This window comes from Saimiri boliviensis, chromosome 5 (genome assembly GCF_048565385.1).
Source record: "Saimiri boliviensis isolate mSaiBol1 chromosome 5, mSaiBol1.pri, whole genome shotgun sequence".
Lineage (NCBI taxonomy): Eukaryota > Metazoa > Chordata > Mammalia > Primates > Cebidae > Saimiri > Saimiri boliviensis.
The window spans coordinates 39,266,181-39,287,949 of NC_133453.1; the positions used below are offsets into that span (position 1 = coordinate 39,266,181).

At 38.4% G+C, this 21,769-nt stretch overlaps 2 protein-coding genes across 2 annotated transcripts in view; both read left to right on the forward strand.

Annotated features, from left to right (window-relative positions):
* TMEM237 (transmembrane protein 237) overlaps positions 1-17,507 on the forward strand; it is a 28,923-nt gene extending 11,416 nt beyond the window's left edge. The window contains exons 8-13 of the mRNA XM_010336430.3: positions 5,594-5,717; positions 6,043-6,234; positions 7,305-7,378; positions 8,232-8,325; positions 9,789-9,910; positions 11,348-17,507. Coding sequence (XP_010334732.1) covers positions 5,594-5,717; positions 6,043-6,234; positions 7,305-7,378; positions 8,232-8,325; positions 9,789-9,910; positions 11,348-11,415 — 674 coding nt within the window. The 3' untranslated portion in view covers positions 11,416-17,507. The remainder of the gene's footprint in view (positions 1-5,593; positions 5,718-6,042; positions 6,235-7,304; positions 7,379-8,231; positions 8,326-9,788; positions 9,911-11,347) is intronic.
* A 102-nt stretch (positions 17,508-17,609) lies between these two features.
* C2CD6 (C2 calcium dependent domain containing 6) overlaps positions 17,610-21,769 on the forward strand; it is a 92,921-nt gene continuing 88,761 nt past the window's right edge. The window contains 1 exon segment of the mRNA XM_074400171.1: positions 17,610-19,063. Within this exon segment, the coding sequence (XP_074256272.1) occupies positions 18,665-19,063 (399 nt within the window). The 5' untranslated portion in view covers positions 17,610-18,664.

Here is a 21,769-nt window from a genome sequence, read left to right on the forward strand (position 1 = left end):
GAATATGAGCTCTTTATAAATTGTGAAAGGATATCCTTTATACTTCTGGAAATCTGAATTAAGGAATTAAGCAAAAATATGTACAACAATTTATACACAAAGCTAATCGTCATGCTATGATTCATGAGAGTGAAAAACTGGAAACAACCCAAATGTGAAATAGGAGAGGGATGATTTCAGTAAGTTGTGGTTTATCTATATACTAATATTCTTCATTAAACATAATGTTTAGGGTGAATTTTTCATTTTATGGAAAGATTTTGATAAAATATGAGCATATACACTTGTGTACGTGTGCATGTGCACACACACACACACACACACACAGTTTGATCTATGCATAGAATAAAAGACTTGAAGGAAATAGACTCGAATATTAATACTGGTTGTTTCTGGATTTATAGGGTTATGGGTAATGTAAAAAATCTTCCCCACCCTTGCCTGATTCTTTATTCTTTCTTGTGCTTTACCAGTTTTCTGCAATTGGTAGTAGTTGTGGTGGGGCAGATAATGATATAAATTTTAAAACTGAAAATAAGAGAGAAAATACATGATGATAGTACCATATTAAATAAGAAATACAACATTATAGGCATAGATTCTTTTGCAAAATAGTTCTGACATTGTATAACATATACTGGCTATAAGACTGGGTTTGTAGTGTATTTTAGCTCAGGCTGCTATAACAAAATACCACCGACCGAGTGGTTTAAACCACATTTATTTCTCATCATTTCTAAAGCTAGGAAGTCTAAGACAAGGTTCCAGCAGGTTGGGTTACTGGTGAAGGCCCCTTCCTGACTTGCTGATGGCTGCTACTGTGTCCTCATGTGGCAGAGAGAGCTCTGGTGTCTCTTCCTCCTCTTAAAAGGACATTAATTTCATCATGAGAGCCTCACCCTCATGACTTCCTCTAAATCTAATTACCTCCCAGTGACCTCACTTCCAAATACCAACTCACTGAGGGGTTAGGGCTTCAACATAGGAATTTTTGGGGGACACATTCAGTCTATAACACAGTGTTTAATAAAAACCTACCAAAAGCATGATCATGACCATATACTACCATGGGTATGTTAAGGATATGCTGCCTAAATAACTCATCTGAAACAAAAGGGTTAGTCCTTAAAATTTATAATTTAGATTCTGTGTACATTGTTTTAAAAGTCTGACTTCGTAAGATCACATCTAAGGGATCTTGCAGTTCTTCGTCAATAAGAAACCTGTGGTCTAGAGAGGCTGACTTTACCCAGCGTTTCACAGTTGGTTAGGGTGGAACTGGAACTTGAACTGCCGTTTTATGACTTCTAGTCATGTGATTTTATTCATCTACCATGTGGCTATTTAATTTACTCCAGTTCTTTTTCAAGCAGTATCACTCAATCCTCATATTTATTCTTGCTTCACTTAGCATAGAAATTTCCCTACTAGAGTAACTGGCCATAAAAATCACCAGTGGTTCTATTGTCTGCCCAGAGGTTGTCTTTTCTTAGGGAAAATTGTCATACCCCTGTCTTTCATCCTCCCAAACACCTGATAACCTGGTTTGGTGAGGATAATTGAAATGGAACCTTTCCTGCGTCCTGAGGTCTTTTTGTGGACTGTTAGATATACAAGAAGGAGCCTTTGAATCAACAGTAAAAAGGCTGAAGCCCTGCTCACACAATATTGCAGTGCTGATTCTTGAACTGATGCTCTTCACAGGAATGTTCTAAAGAGAAATTTATGAAGCAGCCCATTCATTTTTTTATTTTTATTATACTTTAAGTTCTGGGATACATATGCAGAATGTGCAGGTTTGTTACATAGATATATGCGTGCCATGGTGGTTTGCTGCACTCATCAACTCGTCATCTACATTAGGTATTTCTCCTTATGCTATCTCTCGCCTAACCCCCACCCCCAACAGGTCCCGGTGTGTGATGTATCCTCCCTGTGTCTGTCTATTCTCATTGTTCAACTCCCACTTATGAGTGAGAACATGCGGTGTTTGGTTTTCTGTTCCTGTATTAGTTTGCTGAGAATGGTGGTTTCCAGCTTCAGCCATGTCCCTGCAAAGGACGTGAATTCATCCTTTTTTATGGCTGTATAGTATTCCATGGCATATATGTACCACATTTCCTTTATCCAGTCTATCATTGATGGGCATTTGGGTCGGTTCCAAGTCTTTGCTATTGTGAACAGTGCTGCAATAAACATATGTGTGCATATGTCTTTATAACAGAATGACTTATAATCCTTTGGGTATATACCCAGTAATGAGATTGTTGGGTCAAATGGTATTTCTGGTTCTAGATGCTTGAGGAATTGCCACGCTGTCTTCCGCAATGGTTGAACTAATTTACACTCCCACCAACAGTGTGAAAGCATTCCTATTTCTTCACATCCTCTCCAGCATCTGTTGTTTCCTGACTTTTTAATGTTCGCCATTTTAACCAACATGAGATGGTATCTCAGTGTGGTTTTGATTTGCATTTCTCTAATGACCAGTGGTGATGAGCTTTTTTTCATATGTTTGTTGGCCACATGAATGTCTTCTTTTGAGAAGTATCTGTTCATATCCTTTGCCCACTTTTTGATGGTTTTTTTTCTTGTAAATTTGTTTAAGTTCTTTGTAGATTCTGGATATTAGCCCTTTGTCAGGATAGATTGCAAAATTTTTCTCCCATTCTATAGATTGCCTTTTCACTCTGATGATAGTTCTTTTGCTGTGCAGAAGCTCTTTAGTTTAAATAGATCCCATTGGTAAATTTTGGCTTTTATTGCCATTGCTTTTGGGTTTTAGTCATGAAGTCTTTGCCCATGCCTATGTCCTGAATGGTATTGCCTAGGTTTTCTTCTAGGGTTTTCATGATTTTAGGTCTTATGTTTAAGTATTTAATCCATCTTGAGTTACTTTTTTGTATAAGATGTAAGGAAGGGATCCAGTTTCAGTTTTCTGCATGTGGCTAGCCAGTTTAACCAACACCATTTATTAGATAGGGAATCCTTTCCCCATTGCTTGTTTTTGTCAGGTTTATCAAAGATCAGATGGTTGTAGATGTGTGGCATTATTTCTGAGGCCTCTGCCCTGTTCCATTGGTCTGTATATCTGTTTTGGTACCAGTACCATGCTATTTTGGTTACTGTAGCCTTGTATATAGTTTGAAGTCAGGTAGTGTGGTGCCGGCAGCTTTGTTCTTTTCGCTTAGGATTGTCTTAGCTATACAGACTCTTTTTTGGTTCCACATGAAGTTTAAGGTGTTTTTTTTTCAATTCTGTGAAGAAAGTCAGTGGTAGCTTGATGGGGATAGCATTAAATCTATAAATTACCTTGGGCAGTATGGCCATTTTCACAATACTGATTCTTCCTATCCATTAGCATGGAATGTTTTTCCATTTTTTGGTGCCCTCTCTTATTTCTTTGAGCAGTGGTTTGTAGTTCTCCTTGAAGAGGTCCTTCACATCCCTTGTAAGTTGTATTCCTAGATATTCTATTCTTTTTTTTTTTTTTTTGATATGGAGTCTTGCTCTTGTTACCCAGGCTGGAGTGCAATGGCACGATCTCGGCTCACCGCAACCTCCACCTCCAGGGTTCAGGCAATTCTCCTGCCTCAGCCTCCTGAGTAGCTGGGCTTACAGGCACGCGCCACCATGCCCAGCTAATTATTTGTATTTTTTTTTTTTTTTTTTTTTTTTTTTTTTGAGACGGAGTTTCGCTCTTGTTACCCAGGCTGGAGTGCAATGGCGCGATCTCGGCTCACCGCAACCTCCGCCTCCTGGGTTCAGGCAATTCTCCTGCCTCAGCCTCCTGAGTAGCTGGGATTACAGGCACGCGCCACCATGCTCAGCTAATTTTTTGTATTTTTAGTAGAGACGGGGTTTCACTATGTTGACCAGGATGGTCTCGATCTCTTGACCTCGTGATCCACCCGCCTCGGCCTCCCAAAGTGCTGGGATTACAGGCTTGAGCCACCGCGCCCGGCCAATTATTTGTATTTTTAGTAGAGACGGGGTTTCAGCATGTGGACCAGGATGGTCTCGATCTCTTGACCTTGCAATCCACCCGCCTCGGCCTCCCAAAGTGCTGGGATTACAGGCGTGAGCCACCGGTATTTTATTCTTTGTAGTAATTGTGAATGGGAGTTCACTCATGATTTGGCTGTTTGTCTACTATTGGTGTATAGGAATGCTTGTGATTTTTGCGCATTGATTTTGTATTATGAGACTGCTAAAATTGCTTATCAGCTTGAGAAGATTTTGGGCTGAGACGATGGGGTTTTCTAAATATACAATCATGTCATCTGCAAACAGAGATAATTTGACTTCCTCTCTTCCTATTTGAATACCTTTTATTTCTTTCTCTTGCCTGATTGCCCTGGCCAGAACTTCCAATATTATGTTGAATAGAAGTGGTGAGAAAGGGCATCCTTTTCTTGTGCTGGTTCTCAAAGGGAATGCTTCCAGTTTTTGCCCATCGAGTATGATATTGGCTGTGGGTTTAACATAAATAGTTATTGTTTTTAGATATACTCCATCAATACCTAGTTTATTGAGAGTTTTTAGCATGAAGTGGTGTTGAATTTTATCGAAGATCTTTTCTGCATCTATTGAGATAATCATGTGGTTTTTGTCATTGGTTCTGTTTATGTGGTGGATTACGTTTATTAATTTGCATATGTTGAATCAGTCTTGCATCCCAGGGATGAAGCTGACTTGATCATGGTAGATAAGCTTTTTGATGTGCTGCTAGATTTGGTTTGCCAGTATTTTATTGAGGATTTTTGCATCAATGTTCATCAGGGATATTGACATGAAATTTTCTTTTTTTGTTATGTCTCTGCCAGGTTTTGGTATCAGGATGAGGCTGGCCTCATAAAACGAGTTAGGGAGCGGTCCCTCTTTTTCTGTTTTGGGATAGTTTCAGAAGGAATGGTACCAGCTCCTCTTTGTACCTCTGGTAGAATTTGGTTGTGAATTCATCTGGTCCTGGGCTTTTTTTGGTTGATAGGCTATTAATTACTGCCTCAGTTTCAGAACTTGTTATTGGTTTATTCAGTGATTCGACTTCTTTCTGGTTTAGTCTTGGGAGGCTGTATGTGTCCAAGAATTTATCCATTTATTCTAGATTTTCTGGTGTATTTGCATGGAGGTGCTCATAGTATTTTCTGACGGTAGTTTGTATTTCTGTGGGATCCTAAGAAAGTTAGTTTTCAAATATTGACTTACCTTGATAGTATAGACATATAAACTTTAAAACTTGTAAAGTCTCTAAAATAGCATTTTGTAGACTAGGTCATGTTAAAGGTTTCTAGACTTTTTTCTGAGTTAAAAGTTTATTATTGTATTTTCTCTGAAGTTGTTATTTAATATTCATTTTGGATTGAGAAGAAAATATATTGACATTGCTTATTTTTCTTCAAGAAGAAAAAATACTATGTTTCAGGAACTGAAAGAAAAGATCCTTCTGAAATAGGTACTGAGTCAAGGTGAATTTTTAGATAGAACAGCAATGTTTTGGTCTCAGTTTGTGGCTTCCTGAGTGTGGAATTAAAAAAGAGGTTACCAGGGTTCTCTCTCACTAGTTGTTAGTAATTACGTTATGTGTTCTTAGGGAGATTCCAGGCTGCTGATCGTTCAGAGTTGATAAAGACCACAGAAACCATAGATGTGTCAATGGACATGAAGCCTTCCTGGACCACCAGAGATGTGGCACTTACAGTGCACCGGGCTTTCAGGTGGCTGCTTTTGCTTTTGTTGGACTTTTTTTTTTTTTTTTTAAATACAAACGTTACCTGAGTTTCATAATTAAAGAAAAAATAAAAATCTCTTGGTTGTTCAATATTGTTAAAGAAATGACAACTTAAAATGGTAGGTAGGTATATTTTTTAAACATCTTTCTGGAATAGAATCATCTGCCTATCAGTGTAACAAAAAGAAAAAGCTTGCTTCTACTTGTCATGAAATGTTGAATGTTATTCTTGCATGTGAAGATATTTTAGACATGTTTTAGCTTTTTACTTTAGTAATTCATGTATAATAATTAAACCCTTTTCCATTCAGGATGATTGGTCTCTTTTCTCATGGATTCTTGGCCGGCTGTGCTGTGTGGAATATTGTTGTGATATATATTTTAGCAGGAGATCAGCTATCCAACCTCGTAAACCTTCTGCAACAATACAAGACTCTAGTATATCCGTTCCAGAGTCTTCTCTACTTGCTTTTGACTCTGAGTACAATTTCAGCTTTTGACAGGTAATGCCAGTGACTCCAGATCTATCTAACTTCTTCAGGAGGAATTGCTGAGCAAAATATATCACTGACCATGACAGTTTTCAAAATAGGATAATAGAGTATCAATATTACTTCAAAAAGTTTTTAGGCCAGTCTACTTCTGTTCTTTTTTGAGGGGATGAGACTATTGTAAACAAAGTATTCCCAAAAGACTTCACCCATTCCAGCATCAATTCATAAGTCCAAAATTTCTTCCAAATATAATCAACTCAGAAGTTCCTAAATATTGTCTATATCAGATATAGGTGAGACTCAGGGCATTTGTATTTGTTTCCTAGCACTGCTGTAACAAAGTACCACACACTGGCTGGCTGAAAACGACACATTTGTTCTCTCTCAGGTCTGGAGGTGAGCAGTCTGCAATCAGGATGTGGCCAGGGTTAATTCCTTTTTTGAGGGCTCTGAGGGAGAGTCTGGATCATACCCTTCCCCTCACTTCCAGTGGCTGCTGACAATTCTCGGCATTCCTTGACTGTAGATGTGTCATTCCAATGTTTGCCTCTTGTCACACAGCACTTTCCCCCTGTGTGTCTCTATATCTGTGTCTCTTCTAATAAGGACACCAGTCATACTGGATTAGGGTTCATCCTAATGACCTTAACTTTGTTACGTCTGCAAAGACCCTGCTTCCAAATAAGGTCACATTTGTAAGTATTCTGGGTGAGGAGTTCAACATATCTTTTTGGGAACACAGTTTAACCCATTTTTTAAAAAACCCACCTAACTATAGCCTAATGATATGGGTAACAGGAAGAGGTAGAAACTAATGAAATTTTATGAAGTTTTTCTTTAGGATGTCTTAACCTCAAAGGAGTGTTACTCAAAGTAGTCTGGTTAGATGTTTTTATGTGGCCTTTGTAAAGAAGATAATCTTTTCATATGTGTTAAGTATAAACTGTAGCTACTTAAAACCTAGTAATAGTATATGTGGTAGCATTAAAATAGAGAAGGAAAAAACTATAGTCAAGAAAGTAATGTTTTGTTAAGAAGTTTATAACTGCACTGTGAAAAGAAGCTCTTATATTTTTTAGGATTGACTTTGCTAAAATATCAATAGCAATCCGAAACTTTTTGGCCCTGGATCCTACAGCTTTAGCATCTTTCTGTAAGTAAACAGTTTAACTTGATAACTGTGTAATACTTGAGTTATACCATAATTTTCAACCAGGAAAAATATTATGTTTTTAAAAAGTTGTATTCCTTCTTCTTATAAACATTGCCTAGAGATGTTCAGTGAATTTGTAATTAGAAACAGAATAGGCATAATATTGATAGAATTATTTTTCAAGAGGTTCATCTAAATAATTTTGAAAAGCTTCATTTGTTGTACTATATTACTTACTTTTTAACTTGTATTTTCTACTCGACATTAAACAGATGCAGCTGATACGGCCTTTTAATAACAAACACTATTTTATATCTTTCTGATCATTTGGAATGCATTTTGTTCTAAGTTTTGAGAATATTAATAAAACTAGTTTTAGGATCTTGAGAAAGTCATTTAACTTTTAAAAAGATCTTCTAGGTTCTTGTCACTTCTAATGATGAAATAGTGAACATCTGAAGAGATCCTTCTGCACCTATTGTTCTCAGAAATTTATATAAGAATATCTTTTTTTTTTTTTTTTTACAGTTTGAGTGGTTTGGCATATATATTTGCTCTTTTCTTTTGTTAAAGACAGAACCACTTAAGATGAGAGATTTATGTTTTGGAATTTTAGTACTGTTTTTGTAAGAGGTGGTATTCTGGAGAGCTCAATTAATATTGTTATTTACATTGGAAACATTTATGGTGCCATAGGTTGAAATATATTTATTGAAATATATTTATTTGGTCAAATAAATTTCTTTCATATCATCAGCCACCAAAGTACGGATTATTTTTGATATTCATCTATGAATTCAAAATAAACCAGGTTGTTAAAAATTATTAATAATTTCATTTGTCTTTTTCTCAGTATACTTTACTGCTCTAATACTATCTCTGAGTCAGCAAATGACAAGTGACAGAATCCACCTTTACACACCGTCTTCTGTTAATGGTAGCCTCTGGTAAGAATTCACAATGACATTAGCAATTGTTAATGGCAATAACAGCAACTTTTCTTATCCTTTCCTTCTTTCTTATATATAAATAATGAAGCCTCTGTTTTTGTTTCCAAACCTATGGCAAGAAAATAATTATTCCTTCAGTTAATGGGTAACTATTGTTATATTCACCTGCATTTTTAATGAAATGTCTTCTTTTAAAAATCTGTTTTAGATCTTCAAGTTACGGTTTTTGTTTGTTTGTTTGTTGAGACAGAGTCTCACTCTGTTGCCCAGGCTGGAGTGCAATGGTGCGATCTTGGTTCACTGCAATCTCCACCTCCCAGGTTCAAGCAATTCTGCAGCCATAGCCTCCCAAGTAGCTGGGATTACAGGCACCCACCATCATGCCTGGCTAATTTTTGTATTTTTGTAGAAATTGGGTTTCACCACGTTGGCCAGGCTGGTTTTGAACTTCTGACCTCAGGTGATCTGCCCACCTCGACCTCCCAAAGTATTGGGATTATAAGCATGAGCCACTGTGCCCAACCAAGTTATAGTTTTAAAATAAGTCATCACATGATGAATGGAAGGAACCCTGCATCCTTACCCACTATCAGGGAGTTTCATATCCCAGAACAGTGGTGGGAGTGAGTAGCTGGGATAGATTCAGAAAACTCAGCAATGCTAGAAAGAGCAGAATAGGGAGAGCCAACATCTGCAGATTAGTGACCAGCCATGAAGCTGACATGATGGCTGAGATTCTAGTTCATAAAACTCAGAGGCACAATCTTCCCCTACCCTAAAATGCTGCATGTAGCAGCATTTTGAGAGAGTGGCTTGGGATATTGGGTGAAGAGAAAGCAAAGATACTTTATTGATGAGTAATGTCATGGTAGTTGGAAGGGAAACTTTTAGAAAATTTTCTTGGGAATACTAACTTTGCATTTATATTAATGTATAGAACAGATCTGTTTAGAGTTTAAATAACCTTTGAACCCTTGTTCTCATTATATATATGGTATATCTTTCAGGAAAATTATATTTTCTTTCATGCTTTACTTGTTATTTCTCTAGGAGAGGACTGCTGTTTTCTTTTTTTTTTTTTTTTTTTGAGACGGAGTTTCGCTCTTGTTACCCAGGCTGGAGTGCAATGGTGCGATCTCGGCTCACCGCAACCTCCGCCTCCTGGGTTCAAGCAATTCTCCTGCATCAGCCTCCTGAGTAGCTGGGATTACAGGCACATGCCATCATGTCTAGCTAATTTTTTGTATTTTTAGTAGAGACAGGGTTTCACCATGTTGACCAGGATGGTCTCGATCTCTCGACCTCATGATCCACCTGCCTCGGCCTCCCAAAATGCTGGGATTACAGGCTTGAGCCACCGCGCCCGGCCTGCTGTTTTTTCTTAAAGTTCATAAAGTAGATATATTTGTATATATGAACCAAACTGAAGGCACTTCTAATGAGTATTTCTACATTTTTAGGGAAGCAGGAATTGAGGAACAGATTCTCCAGCCATGGATTGTGGTGAATCTCGTGGTGGCTCTTCTGGTTGGATTATCTTGGCTATTTTTGTCTTATAGGCCAGGCATGGATCTTAGTGAAGGTATTAAAGAAAAAAGCAGTATAAGAATATCCTGAAATCTCCTATATTTATAAAGAATGATAAACCTTCTTTCAATGGGTATAGCTTATAATATTCCAATAACAAAGACATATTTAAATTAAAATGATGCAAGCAGAGAGGAAATAAAGTGGTGTAACTGAATGCCAAGAGAAGCAGGGAAGAGTGTTTAAGAGGGCTGGAGTCTGGAGCTGCTTAATGAGGGGTTTCTGTGGCCCTTATGCATATTCAGGAGGTATTTCTTCTCTTGGAACCATTCAAGTAATTTAGAGAAAGTCTTTGCTCTTCGCTTCTCTTAGTCTCCTGCTGATGAAAGTATCTCTTAATTTGAAACAAATCATGCTTCATCTACATAGCCTCTCTGTCAGACTACAGACACATGCTCAAATTATACTTACTTCCTCTATTTGGTACAAATTCTTAACCCTTCATTGTCTGACACAGTGTTTAGTACTCAGTTTCAACATGCTCAGTGTGCAGTGATTCACTCATCTCTAGTCCTCAGACTTCTTCTGGAACACCTGAAGAAGAATCATCATATTAGCAAGCTGCTAACCTTTTATGCTGCTTGCGGAACTGTTAGGTATTTGTGTTGTAAATTGTATTTCCTTGGCCAGTGTTCAACAGTTTCACCCTTGAACATCTTTTATGGATATTTTCTGGACCTTGGTTATTGTTTTAATTTTGATTTGATAAACAATTTACAATCTATCTGCCTCAAAAGCCTTAGCATGGAGAATTTTGCCAACATCTATGCTAAGTAATAGTTTAAATGTAGAAAATGTCAGCTAATAACATTCTACATTGTGGTTGGCATCAAAACTGCATTTGGGTTGTACAGTCTAAATCACAAAGTGTGTATTACTTAGTAAATATTTCCAGAATCCTGTTCTTTTAAGTTCATGTTAGTCATATAACATGTGAATTTAAAAAGTAATTATAAAATAAGATGATAATACCTGGCTTATTGAGTTGTTTTGATAATGAAATGGAATGACCCATTTAAAATATCCTGGCACATATCTCTTGTTAGTTCCAAGTCCTTCCTCTGTATCTGTCCCCTATATTTTAGATGATCCAATCACTGTAGAATTAGACCTTTTAGCTGTTTAGTGATCTTTCATTCCTGAAGTGACTTAAATTTCCAGGTAGAATTTTATGTATTGTCTCTATTATATATGTTTTACTTTTAAGGGGTTTATAATAAATTTAAAATTTGAATATTTTAAAATGTAAAACATATACATTTGTTATCAGCTTATCTTTTAAATCAGATTTCACTGTCAAGAAATGTTCAGGGCTTTCTATTACTATATATTATGTCAATATTTTAAGAGCCTGTTTATAAGTAAGCTACACAACTCTGTTGGAGTTCCTGGGAAACAGTCTTAAGTATGATCTGATCATTTTCTTCTCCAGAGTTAATGTTCTCCTCGGAGGTGGAGGAATATCCTGATAAAGATAAGGAAATCAAAGGCTCTTCATAATACCAGCTCACCTTTGGAGGAATAATGACCCAGTATTTGTCCCATTTTTGTTTTTAAATGTATTTTTATAAGATGTGTACATGTGTATTTGTAATAGATTTTTAAATTATTTAATACTGAAACATTTCTCAATATTATGAAAAATGTTAAAATTGTATTTGCTATTTATGTTCAAATATTAATTTGTACAGCATTATCATCTTACTTACAAAGGGATTAATGAGCTAGAAAACCAGCAAATGAAAATGTTTATTTCCTGTTTTCTCAAAATAGTTGTATTTATAATCATGATCTAAAAAAGCACTGGTGGGACCAGAGGCAGTGGATCACGCCTTTAATTCCAGCACTTTGGGAGGCTGAGGCGGGTGGTCATGTGGTCAGGCATTTGAGAACAGCCTGGTCAACATAGTGAAACCCTGTCTCTACTGAAAATACAAAAAAAAAAAAAAAAAAAAAAAAAATTAGCCAGGTGTGGGGTTGAGTACCTGTAATCCCAGCTACTCAGGAGGCTGAGGCAGGAGAATTGCTTGAACCTGGGAGGTGGAAGTTGCAGTGAGTTGAGATTGCACCACTGCACTCCAGCCCAGGTGACGGTGCGAGACTGTCTCAAAAAAAAAAAAAAAAAAAAAAAGACGAAAAAAAGCACTGGTTCAGAAAAAGCCATAACTTAAATAGTGTTACAAAATATATGTCGTGTTTAAACGTAAATTTAGTGAATACAAGAGAGGGGAACAAAAGGCCTCCATTTTTAACATCCCCTTACTGAATAAATTGAAAAAATTTGTCTTTTCTGAAACTGGCTTAGTGATTGAGTATCATGAATAATTATTATGTAATTTAGCTTTACAGATGCTTTACATCATGGCTAATAAAAAGAGAATATCTTTTGTTTGAAAAATTTTATAATCTAAAATTTTTACCTAGAGGTGACTAAAAAGTTGCTTCTCATTATAAACTGTACTAGTGGTTCTCTTATCTGGTTGTACATTAGGATCATAGAGGGAGTTTTAAAAAAATCTATGTAGCAAAAGAGGCTGAACAGGGCAAGGCTCAGGGGAACAAAGGAGAGACCTGTGAGCTTACTAGGCTCCCAGTTGACATCTGTAGTACCCTTTCCTCTGTCTCTTTTTTTTTTTTGAGTGACAATAAATTTGAGTAGAAATTTGCCATCTCTATTCTCCAGCTCTTTGTCAGAGAGGTTTTTGGCTTTCCAGGAAATCCCACTCTTGAGATGGGTCCTGAACTGGAAGAGATCTCTTCAGAGCTATATCCAGTGATACCTCAGCTGTTGTGTGTGAGACCATAGAGGTCAAGATGATGAGAAGACTAGCTATAGGAAAAAGTATCCCAAAGGCTATTGAGTACAACGATAAAACTGTTGGGCCTGCCCTGATTAGCAAGCAACTGAATGTCATAACAGAAGAGGACTGACAAATTGATGATAGAGATGGGTGGCCCTGAGAACAGGTCTAAATTTGGTGTGAACATTATACTAGGAATCTCTTGCTGTTTGTAAGGCTGGAGCTGCTGAAAAGGGATTCTCCCTGCTGCCACAGAATTGTTAATTTGCTGGCAGTTCTGAAGGCACCCTGCCAGTTCCAGCTTTCACTGTGACCAGCAGTGCTTCTCATCCTGGCATTAAGCTGGCAGTATAGGAGTTCATAAGCTTCCCCATCTGCAGACTTCAGGGAAGCCATGCTCATTAGAGCCAAGGCTTAGCACACTTGAGCAGTGTCATCAAGGAGAAATGTGAGAAAGCTGCTACCAATATGGGGGATTGTGGTAGGCTGCATAATGTCTCCTAAAGATGTCCATGTCCTATCCCTGGAACTTGTGAATATACTACTTTACATGGCAAAAGGGATTTGCAGATATGATTAAGGTTGTGAACCTTAAAATGGGGACATTATCCTGTATTATCCAGAAGGGTCCAGTGTAATCTTACGAGTCGTTGAAAGCAGAGAATAGCGCCTTTCATATCTGTGGTAAAAGAGAGAGGTCAAAAGTTGTGATTTTCCTGGCTTTGAGAATGAAAGAGGAGGTCACGAGCCAAGGAGAGTGATGACCTTGCAGGTGAGTATGGGCCTTGGCCGGCAATGAGCAAGGAAATGGCTTTCAGTCACATATCTGCAAGGAACTCAATTCTATGAGCATCCCAAGTGAGTAAGAAAACAAATCCTCCCCTAGAGCTAAGAAAGGAATGCAGCTCTGTGGATACCTTGGTTTTGGCCTGGTGCTGCCTAAGTCAGACTTTTGACATACAGCGCTGTAAGACAGCAAGTATATGTTGACTACGCTGCTAAATTGGTGGTGATTTGTTATGACAACAGTAGAAAGCTAATATAGGGTTGGAGGGAGATTTGCTCCTAACATCCTAGAGAATAAAGAAGGCTAGAGCTGCTGTGGAATGCATTTAAGAAAGCTGGCTACATTGATAATATTGTAACTAGCATGGGCATAGTTGCTTTTGAATTCTTTCAGGTCTGGGAAGCACAACTTAGACTTCAGATCTCCTAATGATGCAGGAGGCACATAAACCGGAGCTGTTGGTAGCCCTGTACAAGTCTTTGTTTTCCCTGATGGACTTGTACAGGGAACTCAATGTTTTCCCTGAAGTCTCTCAAAGATTGACCGTAATGAGTGGCAAGTTTGGAAGACGTTCACTGCTAATGCATGTCTCCAGGAAGTAGGGAATGACACTTGAGGCATGCTGCTAAGGCTGTCGATGAGAATTCACTTACCTTTCTCCAGCTTACAGTGGACTAGGTTGACATGCAAGCTGATCAAGTCCAATTGGTAGGGCATCATGGTTTATCATTACTCATGGTTTCTCATTTCTCATTACTGACTTAAAATACTTTTATTGCCAACCTGGTGAGACACTGCCCTGGGTAGATAACACAGGAGCACCTTGCTGATCAGAGCCCTTGGCCAGGTACAAAGAGCTGAGTTTTCTAGAAAGAAGTCCTAGCCAATTAGACTTTGGGGAGGAAAGCCCCTGAAATTTACGAGCACTAGCAGTTGAGTAGACCTGTCCTCCTGAACTAAACACAGGCAGCTCAAAGCATCAGACCAAAACTCATAGGGGCTCTGGTACTTAACTCATTTATCCATCTGGACGTTCTCACTGTCTTATTAAATTGCTGTGGCAGAAGCCAAACTTGATCAACTGGAACCCCATTGGAGGTCCTAACCTTGTAATCACATGATTGGCTCAAAAATCATCACCTTTCTTGGCTTTCTCCCCACATTAGTGTGTGTAGAGTAATAGAGTTTCTGAGGTGTCAATAGGCAAGATGCCCAGTGAGGGTTTTCTTGTTGCAAAATACAGTATCTGCTAATGCCTGCCTCTTCTCTCCCATCAAACAGAACAAAGCATATATATACTTCCAGGCTTCATCCTCAGAGATTCTGATTTAATAGGTCTGAGGCAGTACCTGGAAGACTACATTTAAAAAAATATATCAGGGCCAGGTATGGTGATTCATGCCTATGTTACAGCATGTTGTGAGGCTGAGGTGGGAGGATCACTTGAGGCCAGGAGTTCAAGACCAGCCTGGGCAACATAGTGAGACTCCATCTCTACAAAAACTTTAAAAATGTGTTGAGTGTGGTGGTGTGTGCCTGTAGACCCAGCTACTGGGAAGGCTGGGCTGGGTGGAGAGCGTGAACCCAGGAGTTCGAGGTTGCAGTGAGCTATGATCATGCCACTGCATTCTAGCCAGGGCCACAGAGTGAGACCTATCTCTTAAAGAAAAAGAAAAATGTGTGGTGATTATGATATAGCCAGTAGAGTAGCCAGCATTTGGGACCTCTGGCCTACATAAGTCGTTTGTAGTCTATTATGAAAAATAAAGCTCAGATTGCAGTAGGTGATTCAATCTTGGTCAAATTGCTGCTAGGCTTGCAGAAGGATAAATAAATAAATAAATAAAACTTGGTACCTACCTTCTAGAGGCTCATAATCTAGTCAGAGAGACATTAGTAGGCATAGGAGTGGAGTAATCTAGGAAAGAATTATGGGTAAGGTTGGGTGTGAGCAGGTGCCTTATAGGGTAGAGAGGACTTCTGGTATAGATACAGGATGAGAAAAATGCTGTAGATGTGAGTGAGTCCTTAGGATTTTTTATTAAAAAATGTTCAAAGATACTTTAATTGCAACTGTCATCTAGATCAACCTAGATTTAATAATTGTTAACATTTTGCTCCATTTGCTTTATCTTTCTTTGTGTATCTCCCCTTTTCTTTTGAAACCTTTTGAAAGTAAGTTGCTAACATGGCACTCACCTGAATATGTCAGCATGCATCTTCTAGAAATAAGGACATTTGTTAATATAAAGTGCCAACAGTTATATACTTCTCTGTGTTTCAAGTTCTATACAATTTTATCACTTGTGTCAGTTTGTGTATCTACTACCACAATCAAGATATTGAGCAGTTCCCAAATCACAAGAATTCCTCATGTTTCCCTTTTATTTATTTTATTTTTGAGACAGAGTTTCACTGTGTTACCCAGGCTGTAGTCCACTGGCACCATCTCGGCTTACTGCAAGCTCCACCTTCCAGATTCAAGCCATTCTCATGCCTCAGCCTCTAGAGTAGCTGGGATTACAGGCATGCACTATCATGCCTGGCTAATTTTTGTATTTTTAGTAGAGATGAGGTTTTGTCATGTTGGCCAGGCTGGTCTCCAACTCCTGAGCTCAAGTGAGCTGCCCACCTAAGCCTCCCAAAGTTCTGGGATTACAATGAGAGCCATTGCACCTGGCCAGAGTTTCCCTTTTATAACCACATCCATCTCCTCCTTGTACTCTTCTCCTTGCACCCCAACTCTAAGCCCTGGCAACCATTAGACTGTCTTTATTTCTAAAACTTTGTCATTTCAATAATGTTATAAAATGAATCATACAGTATGTAATTGTATGGGATTGGCTTTTTTTTTTTTTTTTTTTTTTCTGTTCAGCAGAATTCCCTGGAGAGTCATCTCAGTTATTATGTGTATCAGTAGTTCATTTCCTTTTACTGTTTTGTTTGGTTTAAATCATTGACCTATTGAAGGATCTGGGTTCATTCCAGTTTGTGAATAACACTGCTGTGAACATTCATGCACAAATTTTTGTGTGAACATTCACTTTTCATTTCTCTGAGATGAATGCTCAGGAGTGAAATAGATGGGTTATATGTAGTTACATATTTAGTTTTTAAACTGCCAAGCTGTTTTCCAGAGTTGGCAGTACCATTCTAATTTACCATGACATTTTTTTTTAAGAAGTCCAAGCCAGTTTTGCTTTAGAGTGTCCCACCTACATTTTTGAATTGTCTTTTTCCTAGTGACATCACTTAATTTGTTCCTCAATCTCCTGCATTTCCTTTAGACTGGAGGTTAGGTCAAGAGGTTTGGTTAGATTTAGGTTAAAATTTTAAAAAATAAGATAACTTCATCTGTGATGCTGTATACCTTATGTTGCATAACATGAACCCTAAGAACAGAGTGAGCTGCTGGACAGCAGGTTTCATTGGGTGCAATAATTGACACACCACATAGTATAAATCTGAAATAATGACAAATGTATTAAAAGGCCTTGAGATATTGGGCCATGCACCCTGAGGAACACAAGGTGAGGTGCAGGTTCCTGCCCCCAAAGAACTCTTGTCTTTTGAGATTAGCAACTAATAGTGTGAGCCCACTAATAGGATGCGAGTTGTCAAAATCAAGTTGTAGTTCTTGTGTTAAAAACTCTAACAGACAGAGCTGGGGAAGGCCATGAAAGGAGGATTTTCATGCACAGATGCCTGATAACAAGGCTTATCATAAAAGACTGTACAAAAGCACACTTTGCACAAAGGCCATCACAACTTTACATAGAAAAAATACTTCTAGGAGGACATTTGCCCAGCAACTGCCTGTCCAATATCTGACTGTCAACATCCTTGTTATTGATCCTTGTAACCGAGGATAATTCTCTCAAAACAATCATTTTTGCTTTAACGACCATTGTCTTCCTTTAGCTCCCTGTATATGCACATAGTTTACTGTGGCACTTGTATTCTCATTGCAATGCCTACTCCGGAATAAACATCATTTTCTTTCAGAGAGTCTCCCTCTCGTTATTTAGGCTGACAAGGATATGCCAAGAAGTAGCTTGGATATAGCAGTTAACTCTGCCTTTTGGGTATGTGTACAGGGTTGTAAGAATTAACTAAAAGTTGACCTCTGAGCTAGTCCTTGAATAAAAGAGGAATAGATTCCAAAAATAATAGCAATAAATAATTATCCTAAGCTAGGAGAGTACATTTGGTAGACCTTTGGTTTCCATATAAACAAAATTTTTGTGTACAATAAAAAAGTTCTGGAATTTTCTGGTTTTGTTTTGTTTGTATTTATATTTTTAACTTTTAGGTTCAAGGGTACATGTGCAGGTTTGTTATATAGGTAAATTTTGTGTCATGGGACTGTACAGATTATTTCGTCACCCAACTAATAAGCCTAGTACCCAAAAGGTAGTTTTTGATCCTCTTCCTTCCTCCCACCCCTACCTCACCGTCAGGTAGGGGCCAGTGTCTGTTGCCCCGCTCTTTGTGTCCATGTGTTCTTGTTTAGCTTGCACTTATATGTGAGAACATACGGTATTTCGTTTTCTAGTCCGGTGTTAGACTGCTTAGGATAATGGCCTTTAGCTCCATCCGCTGCTGCAAAGGACTAATATGGGGGCCTTTAAAGGGATGGGTGACAGCAGGTTGGCAGACCCTTGAGTAAATCATTGCAATTGTCTCGAATGTGATGTCCCAAACTAGGTGCCAGAAAGGGAAAAGGTTAAGATTAAGACATTTAGGGTCAGAATTCAAAAATGTGTCTGAATTTTTAAGATTTTGTGGCTATGATAATGCTGCATCAAATGACTTTGGAACCTACTGGAAGTTTAAGAGGGAAGATGAATATTAATGTGTTACGTGTCTGTGGAACAATTGGGTAAAGATGTCCAAGAAGACTGCTGGGTATTTAACATCTGGAGCTCAGATGATAGTGTAGAGGAAGTAATGACTGATACTGTAAATCTTCTAGAACGAAATGGTGAATGGAGAAGAGGACTCATGAGGGGTTAAAGGGCGGACAAGACAGTGAATAAAGTGGTTGGGCCCAGTGGTAAGGGGCCTTGCTCTCCACCAGCAGGCTCTGACTTCCTTTTAAAGGAGACTGAAATGGCCTGGCAAGTGCTTGCAGCAGACCCTCCAGGCTCGCTAAGCACACATGCCTCCAAAGCTGGCCTCCCGCTGCTCCCAGCAGGGGCCCCACCTGAATGGGTCACTCAACGCGGCACGCACAGGCGGGAAAAAGGCATGGAAGGCCGCGGGAGGATCACGCCTGCGCGGTAGCGGGCCGGCGGTTGGGCGCAGACGGGCCCCGGAAGATGGAGAGATGGAGCCACCCCTGGAGACAAATAGATCTTTCAACACATTGGATAACCGCAATGGGCGGGTCCAAACCCTGTCCCCCACCCCTCTATTGCAGAGGAATCCCTACAGCAACTCGGATATGATGAACATCAGAGGGTCGCAGATTTCTTCGGTTGGTAACATCTCGGACCAGGGCAAGATGGCTCTGCCTAAAAGCAAGAACCAGGAGAGCACCGGGAACCGGCTGCTGAATGTGAGTTGGGGCCTGGCCGGGACCTGGAGGACTGGGGCCAACAGGGCACCTGGAGGGTGTCCATAGGATTAAAGGGTTCAATGTGTAGCAATTTCATCTTTATTCAATTAGCACACGTTGAACCCGTTAATCCTTTTTTTTTTTTTTTTTTTTTTTCTGAGACAGAGTCTCTGTCTCTCGCCCAGGCTGGAGTGCAGTGGCGTGATCTCGGCTCACCACAACCTTTGCCTCCCGGGTTCAAACGATTCTCCTGCCTCAGCCTCCTGAGTAGCTGGCATTATAGGCGCCCCCCACCATGCCAGGCTAATTTTTGTATTTTTAGTAAAGACAGGGTTTCACCACGTTGGTCAGGCTGGTCTTGAACTCCTGACCTCAGGTGATCCACCAGCCTCGGCCTCCCAGAGTGCTGGGATCACAGGTATGAACCACCACGCATGGCTTCCTTTAATCCTTTCGATACCTACCTTCTACATTACAGGGTGGTAATACCCAAGGCAGAGTTAACCTGTGGGACCTTGGGCAATTATTTAACTTGTTAGAATCTTGTTTTATTCACTGTTCGATGAAGACGATTGCTACCTACCTTACTTAAAGGTGAACGAAAGGAAATAATGACATAAAGTGCTTAGCACAGTACAAAGAAAAAAGTACAGACTCAATGAAAGTTAGCTTCCTTCACCATCATCATCATCACTGGGATTTCATTTATCTGGTTACAGGGCAAAACTTCAGAAACTTTAGTTACCCTCGTTTTCATTCGTGAGGTTATTACAGACTGCATCTGCAGAAGCAAATCTGCATCCTGTCTACAAAGTGAGTTATTGGCCTCCCGAAACTCTTGAGTTTACCACTATACTTAGTAGTACCACTAGAACATGAAGACCTAAATGGCAAAGGGGAATCCAGCTGAAACTTACGTTTTCAAAGTTGTTAGAGGATTTTAGAGCATTTTCAAAAATCCTTTAGGGAATACTACACTTCATCTGTGATTAAGTGTCACAAATACTTTCTCATAATTCAACAGTTGTTTGACTATTTATAGTGCTTTTTGCTATGAAGTCCTTATTTTCATTAATTTTTAAAATGATTTTTCTGTTCTCCATTTTGTTTATTTCTGCTCCAATTTTTATTATTTTTTTCTTCTGCTAACTTTGGCTTACTTTGTTTTTGTTATCCAGTTATTGGAAGTGTAAAGTTAGGTTGTTTATTTAAGATCATTTTTTTTTTTTGGTATAGACATTTGTTGTTATAAACTTGCATCTTATAACTGTTTTGCAGCATCCCATAAGTTTGAGTATATTGTATTTCTAGTTTTGTTGGTCTCAAAATATTTTTTTTATTTCTGTTTGATCTCTTCTTTGACCCATTAGTTGTTCAGAATCCTGTTGTTAATTTCCATGTATTTGTGAATTTTCCAAATTTCCTGTTACTGATTTCTAGTTTCATACCATTATGTTGATTTTGTATCCTGTAACTTAAGTGAATTTATTTATCAGATTTAAGAGGGTTTTTTTTTAAATCGGAATCTATAGTTTTTTCCAGCTAAAAGGTCATATCATTAGCAAATAGGGACAATTTGACTTTTCCTTTTCCAATTTGGATGCCTTTTATTTTTTTTCTTTTGCCTAATTACTCTGCCTAGGACTTTCAATACAGTGGTGGAAATGGGCATCCTTATCTTATTCTAGTCCTTAGAGGAAAGGTTTTTAGCTTTTCCCCATTCAGTATGATGTTAGCCATGCATTTGTTATATATGGGCTTTATTATGTTGAAGTACATTCCTTCTATGCTAATTTGTTGAATTTTATTTTTTAATCATGAAGCGATGTTTCATGAAGAGATGTTGAATTTTATCAAATGCTTTTTGTGTCTATTGAGATGATCATTTGGTTTTTGCCCTTAATTCTGTTTATATGATGTTTGATGCTTATTGATTTGCATGTGTTGAACCATCTTTGCATTCCCTGGGATAAATCCCATTTGATCATGGTATGTTATTATCTTTTTGATGTGCTGTTGGATTCAGTTTGCTAGTATTTTGTTGAAGATTTTTGCATCTATGTTCTTTAGGAATATTGACTTGTAGATTTCTTTTTCATTGTTGTATCCTGGTCTGGTTTTTGCATCGGGGTAATACTAGCCTCAAAGAATGAGTACATGTAACTTGCACCATGAATGGCAATGTCTGGCCAATGAAATCAGTTAACTTGCTGGGTTGAAGAAAGGGTGGAGACAAAACTTTCCCTTTTCCTTGATCATTTTTCTTCTAATGAAACTGTAATTGTTTTGTTTTTACTTGTCTGTCTTAAACACTACACTGAATCTCTTGAGGGCAAGAACACTTCAAGCTGGAATAAGTATATTGTGAGGCATATATTAATAGTTGTGCCAGCATACTGGTAAATGTCAAATAATTAATATAAGAAGAGTGAGGATTCAATTAGGGTAGGAAGTAAGAGTATTCTAGGAAAAGGTAAATATGTGGGATTTTAAAGAGGAGAGTGGGTAAAAAAAGTCACTGGGGAAGAAGTGCAGATAATGTGAGTGAATGTACAGCTTTTACAGACTTAAAAAGAAGTGTTACAAGGGTCTTCCATTCAAGGTGGGGCCAAAGGTAGCAGAGAAGAAAGGCACAATGGAATTAACTGAAATAAAAGTTATCTACAGGTTCAGGAGAAATTCTAGGTGGCATCAGAAGCCTTTATG